This window comes from Lissotriton helveticus, chromosome 12 (assembly GCF_964261635.1).
Source record: "Lissotriton helveticus chromosome 12, aLisHel1.1, whole genome shotgun sequence".
Taxonomy (NCBI): Eukaryota; Metazoa; Chordata; class Amphibia; order Caudata; family Salamandridae; genus Lissotriton; species Lissotriton helveticus.
Window position 1 is genome coordinate 600,070,108 of NC_136073.1, and position 24,528 is coordinate 600,094,635.

At 51.9% G+C, this 24,528-nt stretch overlaps 1 protein-coding gene across 2 annotated transcripts in view; it reads left to right on the forward strand.

Moving 5' to 3' along the window:
* Nucleotides 1-24,528, forward strand: part of LOC144798692 (uncharacterized) — an 87,196-nt gene that overhangs the window by 24,640 nt on the left and 38,028 nt on the right. For both annotated transcript variants that reach the window (XM_078669691.1, XM_078669692.1), the window contains exons 2-4: nt 17,177-17,259; nt 19,246-19,306; nt 21,790-21,917. In XM_078669691.1, the coding sequence (XP_078525817.1) occupies nt 17,248-17,259; nt 19,246-19,306; nt 21,790-21,917 (201 nt within the window). In that variant the 5' untranslated portion in view covers nt 17,177-17,247. The remainder of the gene's footprint in view (nt 1-17,176; nt 17,260-19,245; nt 19,307-21,789; nt 21,918-24,528) is intronic.

Below are 24,528 nucleotides of genomic sequence, written 5' to 3' on the forward strand. Positions count from 1 at the left end.
CTCCAACTCCACCCTCCAACTCCATCCTCCAACTCCAACTCCACCCTCCAACTCCAAACCTACAACTCCAACTGCACCCTCCAACTCCAACTTCACCCTCCAAATCCACCCTCCAACTCAAACTCCACCCTCTAACTCCACCCTCCAACTCCACAATCCAACTCCAACTCCACCCTCCAACTCCACCCTTCAACTCCACCCTCCAACTCCACCCTCCAACTCCACCCTCCAACTCCGACTCCACCCACCAACTCCGAGTCCACCCACCAACTCCAACTCCACCCTCCAACTACAACTCCAACATCCAACTCCACCCTCTACCTCCAACTCCACCCTCCAACTCCAGCTCCATCCTCCAACTCCACCCTCCAACTCCAACTCCACCCTCCAACTCCACCCTCCAACTCTACCCTCCAACTCCACCCTCCAACTCCACCCTCCAACTCCACCCTCCAACTCCATCCTCCAACTCCAACTCCACCCTCCAACTCCAAACCTACAACTCCAACTGCACCCTCCAACTCCAACTTCACCCTCCAAATCCACCCTCCAACTCAAACTCCACCCTCTAACTCCACCCTCCAACTCCACAATCCAACTCCAACTCCACCCTCCAACTCCACCCTTCAACTCCACCCTCCAACTCCACCCTCCAACTCCACCCTCCAACTCCGACTCCACCCACCAACTCCGAGTCCACCCACCAACTCCAACTCCACCCTCCAACTCCACACTCCAACTCCACCCTCCAACTCTACCCTCCAACTCCACCCTCCAACTCCACCTCCACCTTCCAACTCCACCCTCCAACTCCATCCTCCAACTCCAACTCCACCCTCCAACTCCACCTTCCACCTCCACCCTCCAACTCCACCCTCCAACTCTACCCTCCAACTCTACTCTCCAACTCACAACCTCCAACTCCACCCTCCAATTGCAATTCCAACTCCACCCTCCAACTCCACCTGCCATCTCCAACTCCACCCTCCGACTCCAACTGTTCCCTTCAACTCCACCCTCCAACTCCACCCTCCACCTCCACCCTCCAACTACACCCTCCAACTACACCCTCCAACTACACCCTCCAACTCCACCCTCCAACTGCAACCTCCACCCTCCAACCCACCCACCACACTCCAACTCCACCCTCCAACTGCATCCTTCAACTCCACCCTCCAGCTCCACCCTCCAACTCCAACTCCACCCTCCAACTCCACCCTCCACCCTCCCACTCCACCCTACAACTCCACCCTCCAACTCCACCCTCCAACTCCATCTCCACCCTCCAACTCTACCCTCCAACTCCATCCTCCAACTCCAACTCCACCCTCCAACTCCAACTCCACCCTCCAACTCCAACTTCACCCTCCAACTCCACCATCCAACTCCACCCTCTAACTCCAACTCCACCCTCCAACTCCACCATCCACCCTTCAACTCCACCCTCCAACTCCACCCTCCAACTCCAACTCCACCCTCCAACTCCACCCTCCAACTCCAACTCCACCCTCTAACGCCACCCTCCAACTCCAACTCCACCTCCACCCTCCAACTCCACCCTCCAACTCCACCTCCACCCTCCAACTCCATCCTCCAACTCCACCCTCCAACCTCAGCTCCACCCTCCAACTCCACCCTCCTACTCCACCCTCAACTCCACCCTTCAATTCCACCCTCCAACTCCACCCTCCAACTCTATACTCCAACTCCAACTCCACCCTCCAACTCCACCTCCACCCTCTAACTCCAACTCCACCCTCCAACTCTGCCCTACAACTCCAACTCCACCCTACAACTCCAACTACACCCTCCAACTCCAACTACACCCTCCAACTCCAACTCCACCCTCCAACTCCACCCGCCAACTCCAACTCCACCCTCCAACTCCAACTCCACCCCCCAACTACACCCTCCAACTACACCCTCCAACTCCACCCTCCAACGCCACCCTCCAACTCCACCCTCCAACTCCACTCGCCAACTCCAACTCCACCCTCCAACTCCAACTGCACCCTTCAACTCCACCTTCCAACTCCACCCTCCAACTCCACCCTCCAACTACATCCTCCAACTACACCCTCCAACTCTACCCTCCAACTCCAACCTCCACCCACCAACCCGCCCTCCACCCTCCAACTCCACCCTCCAACTCCACCCTTCAACTCCACCCTCCAACTCCAACTTTACCCTCCAACTCCACACTCCAACTCCACCCTCCAACTCCACTCTCCAACTCCAACTCCACCCTCCAACTCCAACTCTACCCTCCAACTCCACCCTCCAACTCCAACTCCACCCTCCAACTCTAACTCCACCCTCCAACTCCACCCTCCAACTCCAACTCCACCCTCCAACTCCAACTCCACCCTCTGCCTCCACCCTCCAACTCCACCCTCCAACTCCACCTTCCAACTCCAACTCCACCCTCCAACTCCAACTCCACCCTCCAACTCCACCCTCCAACTCCAACTCCACCCTCCAACTCCACCCTCCAACTCCAACTCCACCGACTCCACCCTCCAACTCCACACTCCAACTCCAACTCCACCCTCCAACTCTACCCTCCAACTCCACCCAACTCCACCCTCCAACTCTACCCTCCAACTCCACCCTCCAACTCCAACTCTACCCGCCAACTCCAACCCACCCTCCACCCTCCAACTCCACCCTCCAATTCCACCCTTTAACTCCACCCTCCAACTCCACCCTCCAACTCCAACCCCACCCTCCAACTCCACCCTCCAACTCCACCCTCCAACTTCAACTCCACCCTCCAACTCCAACTCCACCTTCCAACTCTAACTTCACCTTCCAACTCCACCCTCCAACTCTACCCTCCAACTCCATCCTCCAACTCCAACTCCACCCTCCAACTCCAACTCCACCCTCCAACTCCAACTTCACCCTCCAACTCCACCATCCAACTCCACCCTCTAACTCCAACTCCACCCTCCAACTCCACCATCCACCCTTCAACTCCACCCTCCAACTCCACCCTCCAACTCCAACTCCACCCTCCAACTCCACCCTCCAACTCCAACTCCACCCTCTAACTCCACCCTCCAACTCCACCTCCACCCTCCAACTCCACCCTCCAACTCCACCTCCACCCTCCAACTCCACCCTCCAACTCCACCCTCAGCTCCACCCTCCAACTCCACCCTCCTACTCCACCCTCAACTCCACCCTTCAATTCCACCCTCCAACTCCACCCTCCAACTCTATACTCCAACTCCAACTCCACCCTCCAACTCCACCTCCACCTTCTAACTCCAACTCCACCCTCCAACTCTGCCCTACAACTCCAACTCCACCCTACAACTCCAACTCCACCCTCCAACTCCAACTCCACCCTCCAACTCCAACTCCACCCTCCAACTCCACCCGCCAACTCCAACTCCACCCTCCAACTCCAACTCCACCCCCCAACTACACCCTCCAACTACACCCTCCAACTCCACCCTCCAACGCCACCCTCCAACTCCAACTCCACCCTCCAACTCCACTCGCCAACTCCAACTCCACCCTCCAACTCCAACTGCACCCTTCAACTCCACCTTCCAACTCCACCCTCCAACTCCACCCTCCAACTACATCCTCCAACTACACCCTCCAACTCCAACTCTACCCTCCAACTCCAACCTCCACCCACCAACCCGCCCTCCACCCTCCAACTCCACCCTCCAACTCCACCCTTCAACTCCACCCTCCAACTCCAACTTTACCCTCCAACTCCACACTCCAACTCCACCCTCCAACTCCACTCTCCAACTCCAACTCCACCCTCCAACTCCAACTCTACCCTCCAACTCCAACTCCACCCTCCAACTCCACCCTCCAACTCCAACTCCACCAACTCCACCCTCCAACTCCACCCTCCAACTCCAACTCCACCCTCCAACTCTACCCTCCAACTCCACCCAACTCCACCCTCCAACTCTACCCTCCAACTCCACCCTCCAACTCCAACTCTACCCGCCAACTCCAACCCACCCTCCACCCTCCAACTCCACCCTCCAATTCCACCCTTTAACTCCACCCTCCAACTCCACCCTCCAACTCCAACCCCACCCTCCAACTCCACCCTCCAACTCCACCCTCCAACTTCAACTCCACCCTCCAACTCCAACTCCACCTTCCAACTCTAACTTCACCTTCCAACTCCACCCTCCAACTCTACCCTCCAACTCCATCCTCCAACTCCAACTCCACCCTCCAACTCCAACTCCACCCTCCAACTCCAACTTCACCCTCCAACTCCACCATCCAACTCCACCCTCTAACTCCAACTCCACCCTCCAACTCCACCATCCACCCTTCAACTCCACCCTCCAACTCCACCCTCCAACTCCAACTCCACCCTCCAACTCCACCCTCCAACTCCAACTCCACCCTCTAACTCCACCCTCCAACTCCACCTCCACCCTCCAACTCCACCCTCCAACTCCACCTCCACCCTCCAACTCCACCCTCCAACTCCACCCTCAGCTCCACCCTCCAACTCCACCCTCCTACTCCACCCTCAACTCCACCCTTCAATTCCACCCTCCAACTCCACCCTCCAACTCTATACTCCAACTCCAACTCCACCCTCCAACTCCACCTCCACCTTCTAACTCCAACTCCACCCTCCAACTCTGCCCTACAACTCCAACTCCACCCTACAACTCCAACTCCACCCTCCAACTCCAACTCCACCCTCCAACTCCAACTCCACCCTCCAACTCCACCCGCCAACTCCAACTCCACCCTCCAACTCCAACTCCACCCCCCAACTACACCCTCCAACTCCACCCTCCAACTCCACCCTCCAACGCCACCCTCCAACTCCAACTCCACCCTCCAACTCCACTCGCCAACTCCAACTCCACCCTCCAACTCCAACTGCACCCTTCAACTCCACCTTCCAACTCCACCCTCCAACTCCACCCTCCAACTACATCCTCCAACTACACCCTCCAACTCCAACTCTACCCTCCAACTCCAACCTCCACCCACCAACCCGCCCTCCACCCTCCAACTCCACCCTCCAACTCCACCCTTCAACTCCACCCTCCAACTCCAACTTTACCCTCCAACTCCACACTCCAACTCCACCCTCCCAACTCCACTCTCCAACTCCAACTCCACCCTCCAACTCCAACTCTACCCTCCAACTCCACCCTCCAACTCCAACTCCACCCTCCAACTCTAACTCCACCCTCCAACTCCACCCTCCAACTCCAACTCCACCCTCCAACTCCAACTCCACCCTCTGCCTCCACCCTCCAACTCCACCCTCCAACTCCACCCTCCAACTCCACCTTCCAACTCCAACTCCACCCTCCAACTCCAACTCCACCCTCCAACTCCAACTCCACCCTCCAACTCCACCCTCCAACTCCAACTCCACCAACTCCACCCTCCAACTCCACCCTCCAACTCCAACTCCACCCTCCAACTCCACCCTCCAACTCCACCCACTCCCCTCCAACTCTACCCTCCAACTCCACCCTCCAACTCCAACTCTACCCGCCAACTCCAACCCACCCTCCACCCTCCAACTCCACCCTCCAATTCCACCCTTTAACTCCACCCTCCAACTCCACCTCCAACTCCAACCCCACCCTCCAACTCCACCCTCCAACTCCACCCTCCAACTTCAACTCCACCCTCCAACTCCACCTTCCAACTCTAACTTCACCTTCCAACTCCACCCTCCAACTCCACCCTCCAACCCCACCCTCCAACTCCAACTGCACCCTTCAACTCCACCCTCCAACTCCACCCTCCAACTCCAACCTCCAACTCCAACCTCCACCCTCCAACCCACCCCCCACCCTCCAACTCCACCCTCCAATTCCACCCTTCAATTCCACCCTCCAACTCCACCCTCCAACTCCACCCTCCAACTACAACTCCACCCTCCAACTCCAACTCTGCCCTCCAACTCTACCCTCCAGCTCCAACTCCACCCTCCAACTCCAACCTCCAACTCCACCCTCCAACTCCACCCTCCAACTCTACCCTCCAACTCCACCCTCCAACTCCACCCTCCAACTCCAACTCCACCCTCCAACTCCACCCGCCAACTCCAACTCCACCCTCTAACTCCACCCCCCAACTCCACCCTCCAACTACACCCTCCAACTACACCCTCCAACTCCAACTCTACCCTCCAACTCCAACCTCCATCCTCCAACCCACCCTCCACCCTCCAACTCCACCCTCCAACTCCACCCTTTAACTATATCCTTCAACTCCACCCTCCAACTCCAACCCCACCCTCCAATTGCACAATCCAACTCCACCCTCCAACTCCACTCTCCAATTCCAACTCCACCCTCCAACTCCACCCTCCAACTCCACCCTCCAACTCCACCCTCCAACTCCAACTCCACCCTCCAACTCCAACTCCACCCTCCAACTCTTACTCCACCCTCCAACTCCGCTCTACAACTCCACCCTCCAACTCTTACTCCACCCTAAAACTCCACCCTACAACTCCACCCTTGAACTCAAACTCCACCCTCCAACTCTTACTCCACCCTCCAACTCCGCTCTACAACTCCAACTCCACCCTCCAACTCTTACTCCACCCTCCAACTCCACCCTCGAACTCCACCCTACAACTCCACCCTCCAACTCCACCCTCCAACTCCAACTCCACCCTCCAACTCCAACTCCACCCTCCAAATCCACCCTCCAACTCCAACTCCACCCTCCAACTCCACCCGCCAACTCCAACTCCACCCTCCAACTCCAACTCCACCCCCCAACTACACCCTCCAACTACACCCTCCAACTCCACCCTCCAACGCCACCCTCCAACTCCAACTCCAACTCCACCCTCCAACTCCACTCGCCAACTCCAACTCCACCCTCCAACTCCAACTGCACCCTTCAACTCCACCTTCCAACTCCACCCTCCAACTCCACCCTCCAACTACATCCTCCAACTACACCCTCCAACTCCAACTCTACCCTCCAACTCCAACCTCCACCCACCAACCCGCCCTCCACCCTCCAACTCCACCCTCCAACTCCACCCTTCAACTCCACCCTCCAACTCCAACTTTACCCTCCAACTCCACACTCCAACTCCACCCTCCAACTCCACTCTCCAACTCCAACTCCACCCTCCAACTCCAACTCTACCCTCCAACTCCAACTCCACCCTCCAACTCCACCCTCCAACTCCAACTCCACCAACTCCACCCTCCAACTCCACCCTCCAACTCCAACTCCACCCTCCAACTCTACCCTCCAACTCCACCCAACTCCACCCTCCAACTCTACCCTCCAACTCCACCCTCCAACTCCAACTCTACCCGCCAACTCCAACCCACCCTCCACCCTCCAACTCCACCCTCCAATTCCACCCTTTAACTCCACCCTCCAACTCCACCCTCCAACTCCAACCCCACCCTCCAACTCCACCCTCCAACTCCACCCTCCAACTTCAACTCCACCCTCCAACTCCAACTCCACCTTCCAACTCTAACTTCACCTTCCAACTCCACCCTCCAACTCTACCCTCCAACTCCATCCTCCAACTCCAACTCCACCCTCCAACTCCAACTCCACCCTCCAACTCCAACTTCACCCTCCAACTCCACCATCCAACTCCACCCTCTAACTCCAACTCCACCCTCCAACTCCACCATCCACCCTTCAACTCCACCCTCCAACTCCACCCTCCAACTCCAACTCCACCCTCCAACTCCACCCTCCAACTCCAACTCCACCCTCTAACTCCACCCTCCAACTCCACCTCCACCCTCCAACTCCACCCTCCAACTCCACCTCCACCCTCCAACTCCACCCTCCAACTCCACCCTCAGCTCCACCCTCCAACTCCACCCTCCTACTCCACCCTCAACTCCACCCTTCAATTCCACCCTCCAACTCCACCCTCCAACTCTATACTCCAACTCCAACTCCACCCTCCAACTCCACCTCCACCTTCTAACTCCAACTCCACCCTCCAACTCTGCCCTACAACTCCAACTCCACCCTACAACTCCAACTCCACCCTCCAACTCCAACTCCACCCTCCAACTCCAACTCCACCCTCCAACTCCACCCGCCAACTCCAACTCCACCCTCCAACTCCAACTCCACCCCCCAACTACACCCTCCAACTACACCCTCCAACTCCACCCTCCAACGCCACCCTCCAACTCCAACTCCACCCTCCAACTCCACTCGCCAACTCCAACTCCACCCTCCAACTCCAACTGCACCCTTCAACTCCACCTTCCAACTCCACCCTCCAACTCCACCCTCCAACTACATCCTCCAACTACACCCTCCAACTCCAACTCTACCCTCCAACTCCAACCTCCACCCACCAACCCGCCCTCCACCCTCCAACTCCACCCTCCAACTCCACCCTTCAACTCCACCCTCCAACTCCAACTTTACCCTCCAACTCCACACTCCAACTCCACCCTCCAACTCCACTCTCCAACTCCAACTCCACCCTCCAACTCCAACTCTACCCTCCAACTCCACCCTCCAACTCCAACTCCACCCTCCAACTCTAACTCCACCCTCCAACTCCACCCTCCAACTCCAACTCCACCCTCCAACTCCAACTCCACCCTCTGCCTCCACCCTCCAACTCCACCCTCCAACTCCACCCTCCAACTCCACCTTCCAACTCCAACTCCACCCTCCAACTCCAACTCCACCCTCCAACTCCAACTCCACCCTCCAACTCCACCCTCCAACTCCAACTCCACCAACTCCACCCTCCAACTCCACCCTCCAACTCCAACTCCACCCTCCAACTCCACCCTCCAACTCCACCCAACTCCACCCTCCAACTCTACCCTCCAACTCCACCCTCCAACTCCAACTCTACCCGCCAACTCCAACCCACCCTCCACCCTCCAACTCCACCCTCCAATTCCACCCTTTAACTCCACCCTCCAACTCCACCCTCCAACTCCAACCCCACCCTCCAACTCCACCCTCCAACTCCACCCTCCAACTTCAACTCCACCCTCCAACTCCACCTTCCAACTCTAACTTCACCTTCCAACTCCACCCTCCAACTCCACCCTCCAACCCCACCCTCCAACTCCAACTGCACCCTTCAACTCCACCCTCCAACTCCACCCTCCAACTCCAACCTCCAACTCCAACCTCCACCCTCCAACCCACCCCCCACCCTCCAACTCCACCCTCCAATTCCACCCTTCAATTCCACCCTCCAACTCCACCCTCCAACTCCACCCTCCAACTACAACTCCACCCTCCAACTCCAACTCTACCCTCCAACTCCAAACTCCATCCTCCAACCCACCCTCCACCCTCTAACTCCACCCTCCAACTCCACCCTTTAACTATATCCTTCAACTCCACCCTCCAACTCCAACCCCACCCTCCAATTGCACAATCCAACTCCACCCTCCAACTCCACTCTCCAATTCCAACTCCACCCTCCAACTCCACCCTCCAACTCCACCCTCCAACTCCACCCTCCAACTCCAACTCCACCCTCCAACTCCAACTCCACCCTCCAACTCTTACTCCACCCTCCAACTCCGCTCTACAACTCCACCCTCCAACTCTTACTCCACCCTAAAACTCCACCCTACAACTCCACCCTTGAACTCAAACTCCACCCTCCAACTCTTACTCCACCCTCCAACTCCGCTCTACAACTCCAACTCCACCCTCCAACTCTTACTCCACCCTCCAACTCCACCCTCGAACTCCACCCTACAACTCCACCCTCCAACTCCACCCTCCAACTCCAACTCCACCCTCCAACTCCAACTCCACCCTCCAAATCCACCCTCCAACTCCAACTCCACCCTCCAACTCCACCCGCCAACTCCAACTCCACCCTCCAACTCCAACTCCACCCCCCAACTACACCCTCCAACTACACCCTCCAACTCCACCCTCCAACGCCACCCTCCAACTCCAACTCCAACTCCACCCTCCAACTCCACTCGCCAACTCCAACTCCACCCTCCAACTCCAACTGCACCCTTCAACTCCACCTTCCAACTCCACCCTCCAACTCCACCCTCCAACTACACCCTCCAACTCCAACTCTACCCTCCAACTCCAACCTCCACCCTCCAACCCGCCCTCCAACTCCACCCTCCAACTCCACCCTCCAACTCCAACTTTACTCTCCAACTCCACACTCCAACTCCACCCTCCAACTCAACCCTCCAACTCCAACTCTACCCTCCAACTCCACCCTCCAACTCCAACTCCACCCTCCAACTCTAACTCCACCCTCCAACTCCGCCCTCCAACTCCAACTCCACCCTCCAACTCCAACTTCACCCTCCGCCTCCACCCTCCAACTCCACCCTCCAACTCCACCCTCCAACTCCACCTTCCAACTCCAACTCCACCCTCCAAGTCCAACTCCACCCTCCAACTCCACCCTCCAACTCCAACTCCACCCTCCAACTCCACCCTCCAACACCAACTCCACCCTCCAACTCCACCCTCCAACTCCACCCTCCAACTCCAACTCCACCCAACTCCACCCTCCAACTCTACCCTCCAACTCCAACTCCACCCTCCAACTCCAACTCTACCCACCAACTCCAACCCACCCTCCACCCTCCAACTCCACCCTCCAATTCCACCCTTTAACTCCACCCTCCAACTCCACCCTCCAACTCCAACCCCACCCTCCAACTCCAACTCCACCCTCCAACTCCAACTCCACCCTCCAACTTCAACTCCACCCTCCAACTCCAACTCCACCTTCCAACTCTAACTTCACCTTCCAACTCCACCCTCCAACTCCACCCTCCAACCCCACCCTCCAACTCCAACTGCACCCTTCAACTCCACCCTCCAACTCCACCCTCCAACTCCACCCTCCAACTCCAACTCCACCCTCCAACTCCAACCTCCAACCTCCACCCTCCAACCCACCCTCCACCCTCCAACTCTACCCTCCAATTCCACCCTTCAACTCCACCCTCCAACTCCACCCTCCAACTCCACCCTCCAACTACAACTCCACCCTCCAACTCCAACTCTGCCCTCCAACTCCACCCTACAACTCCAACTCCACCCTCCAACTCCAACCTCCAACTCCAACTCCACCCTCCAATTCCACCCTCCAACTCTACCCTCCAACTCCACCCTCCAACTCCACCCTCCAACTCCAACTCCACCCTCCAACTCCACCCGCCAACTCCAACTCCACCCTCCAACTCCAACTCCACCCCCCAACTACACCCTCCAACTACACCCTCCAACCACACCCTCCAACTACACCCTCCAACTCCAACTCTACCCTCCAACTCCAACCTCCATCCTCCAACCCACCCTCCACCCTCCAACTCCACCCTCCAACTCCACCCTTCAACTATATCCTTCAACTCCACCCTCCAACTCCAACTCCACCCTCCAATTGCACAATCCAACTCCACCCTCCAACTCCACTCTCCAATTCCAACTCCACCCTCCAACTCCAACTCCACCCTCCAACTCCACCCTCCAACTCCAACTCCACCCTCCAACTCTTACTCCACCCTCCAACTCCGCTCTACAACTCCAACTCCACCCTCCAACTCTTACTCCACCCTAAAACTCCACCCTCCAACTCCACCCTCCAACTCAAACTCCACCCTCCAACTCTTACTCCACCCTCCAACTCCGCTCTACAACTCCAACTCCACCCTCCAACTCTTACTCCACCCTCCAACTCCACCCTCCAACTCCACCCTACAACTCCACCCTCCAACTCCACCCTCCAACTCCAACTCCACCCTCCAACTCCATCCTCCAACTCTAACTCCACCCTCCAACTCCACCCTCAAACTCCAACTCCTCCCTCCAACTCCAACTCCACCCTCCAACTCCACCTTCCAACTCCACCCTCCAACTCCACCCTCCAACTACATCCTCCAACTCCACCCTCAAACTCCACCCTCTGACTCCACCCTCCCACTCCAACTCCACCCTCCAACTCCAACCTCCACGCTCCAAACCACCCTCCACCCTCCAACTCCACCCTCCAATTCCAGCCTTCAACTCCACCCTCCAACTCCACCCTCCAACTCCAACTCCACGCTCCAACTCCACCTCCACCCTCCAACTCCGCCCTCCAACTCCAACTCCACCCTCCAACTCCAACTCCACCCTCCAACTACAACAACACCCTCCAACTCCAATTCCACCCTCCAATTCCACCCTCCAACTCCACCCTCCAACTCCACCCTCCAACTCCACCCTCCAACTCCAACTCCACCCTCCAACTCCACCCGCCAATTCCAACTACACCCTCCAACTCCAACTGCACCCTTCAACTCCACCCTCCAACTCCACCCTCCTTCTCCAACTCTACCCTCCAACTCCAACCTCCACCCTCCAACTCACCCTCCACCCTCCAACTCCACCCTCCAATTCCACCCTTCAACTCCACCCTCCAACTCCAACTCCACCCTGCAACTCCAACTCCACCCTCCAACTCCAACTCCACCCTCCAACTCCACCCTCCAAATCCACTCTCGAACTCCACCCTCCATCACTCAGGAACACCACCACATCTCTCAGGGACACCACCACATCACTCGGGGACTCCCACATCACTCGGGGACACCACCACATCACTCAGGGACACCACCACATCACTCAGGGACACCACCACATCACTCGGGCGCACCACCACATCACTCAGGGGCACCACCACATCACTCCGGGAAACCACCACATCACTCAGGAACACCACCACATCATTCAGGGACACCACCACATCACTCGGGGACACCACCACATCACTCAGGGACACCACCACATCACTCTGGGAATACCACCACATCACTCAGGAACACCACCACCTCACTCAGGGACACCACCAAATCACTCGGGACTCCCACATCACTCGGGGACACCACCACATCACTCAGGGACACCACCACATCACTCTGGGACACCACCAATTCACTCTGGGACACCACCACATCACTCTAATACACCGCCACTTCACTCGGCCCATCCACATCATCACTCAGCACCACAACAGCACTGTCCTTACGGGCTACCAACAAGCATTGCCATAGCCAATAGGACGCTCCAACTCCAACTGCACCCTCCAACTCTAACTCCACCCTCCAACTCCAACTCCACCCTCCAACTCCAACTCCTCCCTCCAACTCCAACTCCACCCTCCAACTCCACCCTCCAACTCCAACTCATTGAACTCTCACAATACGTCTGTCCTCACATCCAGTTCAAAGATATACACACACACATAATCTATTACAAGGGCACTGGGTGGCCTGCATTCATGAAATATCACTGTCACCCACACATCCATTCTGCGAACTGGAGTGTAATGCTCCCCTGCAAGTCTCTTATGCCAACTACAATCCCTCCAAGAGACCTGCCCATTCCTTATTTTGATTCATCTACATACTTACTCCAGTAACTTATAAATTAGCTGATTAGTTAATTTTGAAGGATTTTTGAACAGCCTAGGTGCCATCTTGCAAAAAGCACAGTTGATGGACAGAATGTAGAACAATGTCATACATTCACCCCAGTACAAGAATCTGTGCCTAAGTCCATCATTTTTTTGACCTCCACACCACCCTGGGTTAGACACTGGCTATATGCAAATCAGCTCTGACCCTGTGCCTCATGGGAACAGTCCAGTCCGAACTACCAAGCCATGTCTTTCCCAGACCTGAATCAAGCATCCAAGGACCGGTTTCCGGCTATCATCCTTCATCAGCCTGGATAGCTTGACTCCAGTGGTGTGGAGAGCCTGGGACTCACGTCTGAGCATACCCAGCCCACTCGGGGTGAAAATTGCAAAAAACACAGTTGATGGACAGAATGTAGAACAATGTCATACATTCACCCCAGTACAAGGATCTGGGCCTAAATCCATCTTTTTTTGCACTCCACACCACCCTGGGTTAGACACTGGCTATATGCAAATCAGCTCTGAACCTGTGCCTCATGGGAACAGTCCAGTCCCAACTACCAAGCCATTTCTTTCCCAGACCGGAATCAAGCATCCAAGGACCGGTTTCTGGCTATCAGCCTTCATCAGCCTGGATAGCTTGACTCCAGTGGTGTGGAGAGCCTGGGACTCACGTCTGAGCATACCCAGCCCACTCGGGGTGAAAATTGCAAAAAACACAGTTGATGGACAGAATGTAGAACAATGTCATACATTCACCCCAGTACAAGGATCTGGGCTTAAATCCATCATTTTTTTGCACTCCACACCACCCTGGGTTAGACACTGGCTATATGCAAATCAGCTCTGACCCTGTGCCTCATGGGAACAGTCCAGTCCGAACTACCAAGCCATGTCTTTCCCAGACCGGAATCAAGCATCCAAGGACCGGTTTCTGGCTATCAGCCTTCATCAGCCTGGGTAGCTTGACTCTAGTGGTGTGGAGAGCCTGGGACTCACGTCTGAGCATACCCAGCCCACTCGGGGTGAAAATTGCAAAAAAAACAGTTGATGGACAGAATGTAGAACAATGTCATACATTCACCCTAGTACAAGGATCTGGGCCTAAATCCATCATTTTGGCAGTTCGGGCTGGACTGTTCCCATGAGGCACAGGGTCAGACTGATTTGCATATGGCCATGTCTGAACTGGGGTGGCAGAGTGGGCTAAAGAACGGTGATGGATTAAACCCAGATCTGTTGACTGGGTGTGAGTGTTTGATTGGTTCAGATGCTCCGTCCATCACCACCTCCTTTTGTACCGCTTTGTTCACCATAAGTTGGCAGGGTATGCTCAGACGTGAGTCCCTTGCTCACTTTGCCACTGGATTCAAGCAAGCCGGGCTGAAGACGGCTGAAATGCCAGACACCGGTCCACGGAAGCTTGTTTCCGGTCCAGGGAAGGCATGGCTTGGCAGTTCGGGCTGGACGGTTCCCATGAGTCACAGGGTCAGACTGATTTGCATATGGCCATGTCTGAACTGGGGTGGCAGAGTGGGCTAAAGAACGGAGATGGATTAAACCCAGATCTGTTGACTGGGTGTGAGTGTTTGATTGGTTCAGATGCTCCGTCCATCACCACTCCCTTTTGTACCGCTTTGTTCGCCATAAGTTGGCAGGGTATGCTCGGAGGTGAGTCCCTTGCTCACTTTGCCACTGCATTCAAGCAAGCTGGGCTGAAGACGGCTGAAATGCCAGAAACCGGTCCACGGAAGCTTGTTTCCGGTCCAGGGAAGGCATGGCTTGGCAGTTCGGGCTGGACTGTTCCCATGAGGCACAGGGTCAGACTGATTTGCATATGGCCATGTCTGAACTGGGGTGGCAGAGTGGGCTAAAGAACGGTGATGGATTAAACCCAGATCTGTTGACTGGGTGTGAGTGTTTGATTGGTTCAGATGCTCTGCCCATCACCACCCCCCTTTGTACCGCTTTGTTCGCCATAAATTGGCAGGGTATGCTCAGACATGAGTCCCTTGCTCACTTTGCCACTGGATTCAAGCAAGCCAGGTTGAAGACGGCTGAAATGCCAGAAACCGGTCCTCTGAAGCTTGTTTCCAGTCCAGGGAAGGCATGGCTTGGCAGTTCGGGCTGGACTGTTCCCATGAGGCACAGGGTCAGACTGATTTGCATATGGCCATGTCTGAACTGGGGTGGCAGAGTGGGCTAAAGAACGGTGATGGATTAAACCCAGATCTGTTGACTGGGTGTGAGTGTTTGATTGGTTCAGATGCTCTGTCCATCACCACCCCCTTTTGTACCGCTTTGTTCGCCATAAGTTGGCAGGGTATGCTCAGACATGAGTCCCTTGCTCACTTTGCCACTGGATTCAAGCAAGCGGGGCTGAAGACGGCTGAAATGCCAGAACCCGGTCCTCGGAAGCTTGTTTCCGGTCCAGGGAAGGCATGGCTTGGCAGTTCGGGCTGGACTGTTCCCATGAGGCACAGGGTCAGACTGGTTTGCATATGGCCATGTCTGAACTGGGGTGGCAGAGTGGGCTAAAGAACGGTGATGGATTAAACCCAGATCTGTTGACTGGGTGTGAGTGTTTGATTGGTTCAAATGCTCCGTCCATCACCACCCCCTTTTGTACCGCTTTGTTCGCCATAAGTTGGCAGGGTATGGTCAGACGTGAGTCCCTTGCTCACTTTGACACTGGATTCAAGCAAGCCGGGCTGAAGACGGCTGAAATGCCAGAAACCGGTCCTCAGAAGCTTGTTTCCGGTCCAGGGAAGGCATGGCTTGGCAGTTCGGGCTGGACTGTTCCCATGAGGCACAGGGTCAGACTGATTTGCATATGGCCATGTCTGAACTGGGGTGGCAGAGTGGGCTAAAGAACGGTTATGGATTAAACCCAGATCTGTTGACTGGGTGTGAGTGTTGGATTGGTTCAAATGCTCCGTCCATCACCACCCCCTTTTGTACCGCTAGGTGCCATCTTGAGCTGTTCTTACCATCTATTTTCTTCATACTTATACATTTAACTTGCAACTTGAAAAGCAACCAAAAATATGTTTAAACAATGACGCTGTAGTAGACAGAGAATAGTTGTGTCACAAGCAGGTGATGTTTTAGGGCATTATTCTCATAGAGCAAAATGAAGCTGATTCCATGTAACAAAAGCACTTTGGATAGTTAAAAATCATTTACAAGGTTCCATAGGGCCAACATGTTTCATCCCAAGTCTAGACAATTTTTTAGTAGTCACTTATAGAAAGGGAGTGTTACTTGATGAAAATGTGAATCCCCACAATTTCTGATATAGGCCAATCGTTTTATGAAAACAGTAACTTAAGGTCTGGGTTTTAGGGATGAGAAGTGAGGAATTCTTTTGTACAGCACATTGCAGTGAAGGTGTTTTCTCATTCTATTTGGCGAAATGATATTGAAATATTTTGGTATTTGGGATTTAGTATAACAACAGCATAGGTGAGAATCAAGTTTTCTTTTCTGCTCTCGCCTCCCCTGAACTGAACCCTGGATATAGACATAATGTTCTTTCTCTTATAATCCCTTTTAGACATCAGAAATTATTCATGTTAAAAAATAAGGTCGTAGTTCACAGACCCGTCCTGAATTTCCAGTGTTTATAAAGCATATATTGTATACTATTTCCTACTATGGGAGGCTATGCCACTGATCTCCGACTTTCACAGCTCATGGAATCCTTTGCTCTAAACTTATTGTGACAACTGAAGTTCTTGACTCAACTCATTACTTTTCTTTCTTGATTCCTAGTTAATTGTCTACAGTCTAGTTGAGTGAGCACCATCAACCACAGTTGAAATTTGAATTTCACTCAATTCAGGATGTCCAACAATGTGAGTTTTGATTTCATGCCTGTAAGTGTAAATGAGGTATTATGCTTAATTGTCATTATCAGGGTTTGAGTTTCTGAAATAGAGATGAGTACTGCTATTTGAGGGATAATTCACATGTTAAGTCCCGATTCTAAAAGAAGCTGCAGGTGAACAAGGTAAAACATAAGACATGCAATGTTTTAAAACAGGAGAGGAAACAATATAGTGTCACCTACTAAAAACAAAGGGAGCGAGAAGAGTTTTTGTAGTGACCTTTGAACTATGTTTTTGTTTGATGACTGAGAAATGATCGGACCTAAATATATGGGAGCAGATTTACAATCCCCATGTGCCGCGGTGCATCTAGTTGCATGAGGCAGTTGTGGCGTAGCCTGCTGAGTGATATTTACAAGCACAGGTAAAGTCATTCTGCGTGACTTAACCTGTGCTCGTAAGTATCGCCCCAGTTTATGCAACACTTTGCGTGTTAGGGGCGGGACATGGGTGTTGATATGGGTGTTCCCACGCAACACCCATGTCCACTGATGCATTTCCAGATTTACAAGAAATCGTAAATCTGGAAATGTGTCAGAATGTCAGAAGGTGCCCCTTCCTGCACAAGATCAATCTCCCTATGACGCAGGCATCCTTGCACCACTGTGCAAGGATGCCTGCGCCGACGCATGGCAGCTGTTTGTGTGCCAGCGCAAGGGGAAGCAGAGAGATGCAACATACTGTTGTAAATATGTTGCATCCCTGTGCTTTGAAACTAACGCAGTGCAGCACAGCAAAATGACTTGCTTCATCGCGCTGCGTTAGTTTCTTTTAGATATGCCCCGCGGTTTCTTCCCAACTTTACAAGAAATCGTAAATCTGGAAATGTGTCAGAATGTCAGAAGGTGCCCCTTCCTGCACAAGATCAATCTCCCTATGACGCAGGCATCCTTGCACCACTGTGAAAGGATGCCTGCGCCGACGCATGGCAGCTGTTTGTGTGCCAGCGCAAGGGGAAGCAGAGAGATGCAACATACTGTTGTAAATATGTTGCATCCCTGTGCTTTGAAACTAACGCAGTGCAGCACAGCAAAATGACTTGCTTCATCGCGCTGCGTTAGTTTCTTTTAGATATGCCCCGCGGTTTCTTCCCAACTTACAATGTTAGTTTAAAAGTTCAGGAGGATAAGCAGTGAGCAAATTACTGTGCCTACTTTAAAGTTTTCACTTTCATGAAAAGAGTTGTAATTTGAGATGTTCTCAATTTTGTTGACAATCAATTTAGTTTCTTCAAAAAAAAAGTAGGGGTGTGATCTCTTTCCCATAGTTGTACAAACATCATGTTTAGAGCTCGCTCCACTACAGGCCTTCAATGTGAAGTGAAAGAGTTACACTTGGTGAAACAATTTACTTCCCCTTCAAGGCAGGAGTGAGATATAGGGCAGCTCACCGAGGAGGCTCATAGAACGTGAAACAACACCGAATCAACCCCGGCCCACAAAACTACTCCTGACCCAACCACCAGCCAACAAACCAACCCAACCCACCCCCTCCAGCCGGCAAATCAAAATCTGACTCACCCTCAGCCTATAAAACTACCCCAACCCCACCAGCCTACTAAACTACAACAAAACAACCCCCAGCCCAAACTACACCCAGCACAAATAAACTCAATGCTTCCTGAAAGGTCTTCTTGCTTCTGTCCATAGCAGGCAGCAGTTAGTATGCATATTGCCTTAACCACACATATGCGTGCTTAGGGCATATGTGTGGTTAACGCATGTGCTGTAGATCTAGGGGAGTTGGAAAACTCATGGTTTAGACCACAGTGTTCCGACTGTTCCCCGACCATGGCATTTGAATATAGCGGATTCCCTTCAGTAGTTAGCTACTACATTTCAACAAGAAAATGGCTGAGCGGCATAGGGTGCAACATTGTATATCAATATGATGAAATGGTGAAATCTGGTTTTAGAGAGAAAGACCAAATGATTCTTTCTGTTTCTCTTGTAGTTCCGCATGCGAGCCCGCCTGAGGGCAGTAATCTGCTGCTGCAGACCAGTCCCTGAGGGAGGTAAGTGGTCGAAAGCAAAACCCCTCATTACCTCATGCCACTAGACATAAATGTACTCTGAGGGGCAGATTTACAAGCCCCTTGACACACCAGTTCATCATTTTTTGTGTTGTACCGGTGGCGCATGGTAACGCTCCATATTTACAAGGACAGGAAAAGCCACCCTGTGTGACTTTGCTTGTCCTTGTAAACATGACACCTTTACACGCAGCACTTTGCATGAAAGGCACTTTCCATGGGTGTTGCTATGGGTGTTGACACGCAGCACCCATGGAACCAGACACATTTTCAGATTCACAAGGAATCATAAATCTGGAAATGAGTGTGAATTCTACGCCTCCCCAGCGGAGGCGTAGGGAGGCGCAACAAGGAGAAATGTATTAATTTCCCCTCGTTTTCTTTTCCTCTTTCTCTGTGTACTGCATTTTGCAGCACACATAGAAAGAGGAAATCACCTCTAATGATTGTTTATGTACAGGAAGGGTTCCCTTCCGGCACATCAACAATCGTTGAAACAATGCAGTTTTTCAACTTCTATGGGTGCTAATGCAGCACACATAGAAGTTGAAAAAAGGCATTTCAGATTGTTTTTGTGCAGGAAGGGAACCCTTCCTGAACAAAAAGAGCAGAATGAAAACGAGTAAGATGATGGGACGAGGTAAGTACCAACCGAATGGCCTTATGATCAGAACATGGGATTGGCAACCTCTCCTGCACTTTCAATTGAGGATTAGATATGAATATTCCATCTAGGGTGTGTCCATCCTCGTGGGTAGGATGCATAATCAGTTGTTGAATCAAGACACTGGCCATCAGCTCTAGAAGCGAGATTGTATATTGGTCATTTATATTTTCTAAATGGTAGTTGAAGTCACCTAAGATAGAAAATTCCTGAAAGTCAACACTAGACTCGATGATATGACCTTTTGTCTCTACAAACTTGTTCGTAGCCCCTGGTGGTCTATACAGCAGTATACCGTTAAATATATAGTTTTCACTGATGGTGATTCCAAATGAAAGCAGTACACAATCAGGACCGCTTCCTGAAGTAGAGCTTTTCATCGACAAGGTGTCCTTGATAATAATCGCTATTTCCCCTCCCATGCTTATCCTGTCTGTCATTCCTGATTAATAAGTATCCTTGGGTAATGGCTAATGATAGCTCCGGATCAGATGTTCCATCTGCCCACGTCTCCGTGACAAATGCCATATCTATATTGTGAGCTTCCAGCAGCTCGGCGAATTCAATGTTGTGTTTAATTAAAGAGAGTGTATTCAGGAGTAGGCCCTGGAGGGACTTTTGCAAAACTGTTTGCGGGTAAAGGACTTGATGCGAGTTAAAGCTGCATTTTGTTTTGGTGAAGAGGAACTTCATGTCACACAGAGGGCACACCTTAGGCTCTTTCAAAGGATCGAGTTGCGGACAGGAATCCTTCATCTGGGAGTTAAGACTTACAAGAGTATCTCTTGTATATTTTAAACTTGGGCCGAAGATCAGTAGGGAACGGACAGGGGGGGTGGCCTTGGGCCCGATCTAAGCACGGATGGGCGCAGACGGGCTTGCCTTTGGCGTGCCAGCGGCGCGCCCTCTGTGCATCCGCTCTGGCATGCTGCTTAAATAGCCGTGAGTCAAGTGTCTCGCGCACACATCAGTTGTTTCCAACCCAGAAGTTTTAGTCAGGCATGTCCGGTCCCTTAGCCCTCCGCAACAAACGGCACAAGCCACGGCAGAATGGGGGCGGGGAGGGAAGATCACAACAGCTGCCACCCTGATTAGCAAGCTAAAACAAAGTGCCGGTAAGCATGTGGAGTGAGGTACAAAAACCAATTACGATCCCAGCAGGTGGAGTAAAAGTCTAAAATGAACACAAAGTGTCAATCTCAATGCGGTTTTTAAAAATAGCAGCAGGGCAAAATGATAGGTGACAAGACCTACTGCTGGTGTTCTCGCATCCGCGCCGGCATGCTGCTTAAATAGCAGTGAGTCAGGCGTCGCGCGCACACATCAGCTGTTCCGAACCCACAAGTGCTAGTCAGGTATGTCTGGACCTTTAGCCCTCCGCAACAAACGGCAAAAGCCACGGCGGAACGGGGCAGGGACGGAAGATCACAACAGCTGTCACCCTGAGTATCAAGCTAAAACGAAGCGCCTGTAAGTTTTGTGGAATGAGGTACAAAAACCAATTATGATCCTAACAGTTGGAGTAAAAGTCTAAAATGAACACAATGTGTCTATCTCAATGTGGCAAGACCTACCGCTGAATTCCAGATATGATCAATCTGTAAGAAAATAACATGAAACATAATTTGCACAAGCACCAATGCATCTTGGACAAGTGTCCTTTCTTTAGTATTTCATGCAAATTTTGCTGCAAGTTAAAAATATCTTGTGACACTTTTTTCTAAACTTCTAAAAAATGTCAAGTAACCTCTGTTTGGGCATTATTTGTACATGTGTCTGTTTCTCTGGGTTGTCATTACAGTTCGACTGATGGAATCTATCCGGCACATGGACATAAATATCCTTATGGCTTTTTTGCATACATCTGCTTCTGCAAATTCAAATGAGAACATCTTGTCATGTTGTAAAATCCTGGAACATCGAAAAAAGGTAACTGTGATTCTCCATTGCTTTACCGGGCATTCTAGGGAATAAAAGGCAATGTGCTTCATTTAAAATGTGGTTGTCTCATGGTATGATATATTATTTATGTGAGAATTTCAGAGTATTATATGATATGGCAGTAGAAGCCTTATCATGGAATACAGTCACAAAAACTGTCTTGGGTCCAGTGAAGCTTGTTTGTATCACCTTTGTTCAACCCTGGGTATCTGGGGCTTCGAGCAGCAAAGCTAGACAAAGGAACTTAGTGTAAATCATTTAAGAGCACCAAACAATGGAATAAGAAAGTCACACAAGAGATACAACAATACTTTATGAAAATAGAACCTTTTTTATACATTTTTAGAATCCATGTTCATCAAATTTAATTGGAGGTTCCAGAGATATGTATTTTGAAAACAATAAAAAAAACTTTCAATACAACCACAAAACAGAACTGGTCAACAAAAGTTTGTAATTTTTTAAAATGTTTAAAACAGTTAGTTTGTCAACTTCAGCCTGACTTAAGGTCACTTTGGGCAATGACCTGGCCACCAGACCCTTTTTCAGTTCAGTTCCAGCTTTAGAAAACAACCACCATATAGAACAATGAAGTGGTTTCAATGCTGGGGATGCAGGCAGAAAAGATGTTCAAATATCATCCTGGAGCTGTGCAGTCGACAAGGGTGAGCTGTGGGTGATTCCTTGGTGCATGGGTCAGATGGGGCAACTTTGGCCACTGCATGTGAGGTCCCATGGCATTCTCTTTGTGACAGTCGAAGGCAAGCAGCGGCTGGGCTACTGTGCTCCCGACACATCAATCACTGCTAATATCCTTGGTAGAGGCTAGTGTTCCTCTAAGGCAAGAAATCCTTTGATAGCAGTCCTGGGTCCAGCTGACTCGAGTGCAACATTTGGCTACATCGGAGATGTCTCTAGGAGCACCCAACAGCAGTCAGTGGTGATTCCTCTGAAGAGGATACTGCTTTGCCGGTTTCGGCTTTCTCAACTTTGGTATCCATGGTGCTGTTCCAGGGGGCCAACCAACTAACCCTTGGAGTCACTGCTTCAATCTGGCTCTGGGATCAATGTTTTCCCAAGCCGGGAGCCGCAGGCACAGTGCAAATGTTACTAGTCCAAAGTGCAGCAGGTGCAGTCCTTCCAACAGTGAATCCTCTCTTTGTGCTATTCCAAGGGCAGGAGGACAGTCTTTGTTGGGTTATTTTTCCAAATCCAATGTGTACTGAGGTTTAGCATGCCAGGGTTGCCTATTTTATCCTGGGAAAGTGCCTGGGGGACAACGTGGTCACTATTCAATGGGCTTGTAGGCCCACTCCTTTTTTGCGACAAAGTTCAAGTTATGTGTGGCATTTCGCAATCCCAGTGTGCAATGTTTTTGCTACTGTCAAGCCCACAGGAAAACAGGTTTGAGGACAGTGTTCTCCTCTACGTCCCTGCCTCCAACTTGTCTGCAGGAACAAAAGTCATCCTGCTCGGGTGTGTTGTCACCCTTTAAAGGGGGCATTTCCTTTGAGCCTGCCTTTTGGCCTTTCTGGGAGAGGAGGTGACACCTCAGTCTGCGGCAACTGCCTTTGTGCTTAAGCCTTGGAGTTGTTCACATGTCTCCCCAGGTGGGCAGAAAGCTGTCTGTTGGCCCGGGCCTGCACAAAGCCACTGGACTATCTAGGGCACAGAGTGTCAACTTTTTAAAAGCTGCCTAACTTTAACAGTGACATTAATTTCGATTTGGGCATCAAGTTGAATTTGATGTAAGGTAGTCCCATTCAGAAGTTAGCCGGACTAACTTTCCTCATTAAAACAACAACTTTAAGGGTTTTGCTGCTAAGGCTATATAAACTTATATGTCTTGCTTAACAATTTACAGCTCCCTGCCATAGGGGTCTATATGGCTTCCTTAGGGGTGAATTACATATATCATTAAGGGAACGGGTGGCTTTGTTATTAATGGCAATGCCATAGTCAAACTAGCATTGTGAACACTACCCTTATAGTCTGCAGTGGGAGGCTGGTAGCCTTCTTGTCTTTTGTCACACTCTGAACCATATACTAGGGTCTCACAAGTAAGTTAGTACTTGCAAATTGGGGTCATCCAATTCAAGAAATCTTTTATAATGGGTTTGTACACTGGCACTGGGGTCAGGTTAACAGGCCTAAGTGCACTGAGTCGAAAAAACAGCAACTAGTACTCAAATAGGGTCAAGAACTGGGATGGGAACATGCAAAAAGCCCGTTTCCTGACAGTGTAGGGTTGTAGTGTGATGTTTTTGGGCCCTAGGGTACTGCAAAGGACTACGTGGTGTGAAGTAGAGTTGTATAAGGTTAGGTTGTCTTGGCTTGTAGTCCAAAGTTTTGCTATAGCGTACAGAATAAGTAAGTTAGTGTGTTTTTGCAGTGTTATATCATATTTTTGTGCAGTGTACTATAGTCTTGTGTAGTTTGTCAGTGTCATGCTGTGCTGTAGTGCAGCTATGTGTGTTTTGTGGTGTTATGTTGTAGTATGATGCAGAGATGTATTGTAATGCATTACATCACTGTGTTGTGTTGCAAGTGCCTTGAATGACACATTTTCATCTAAAGCATCCATTAAGTATACATATTG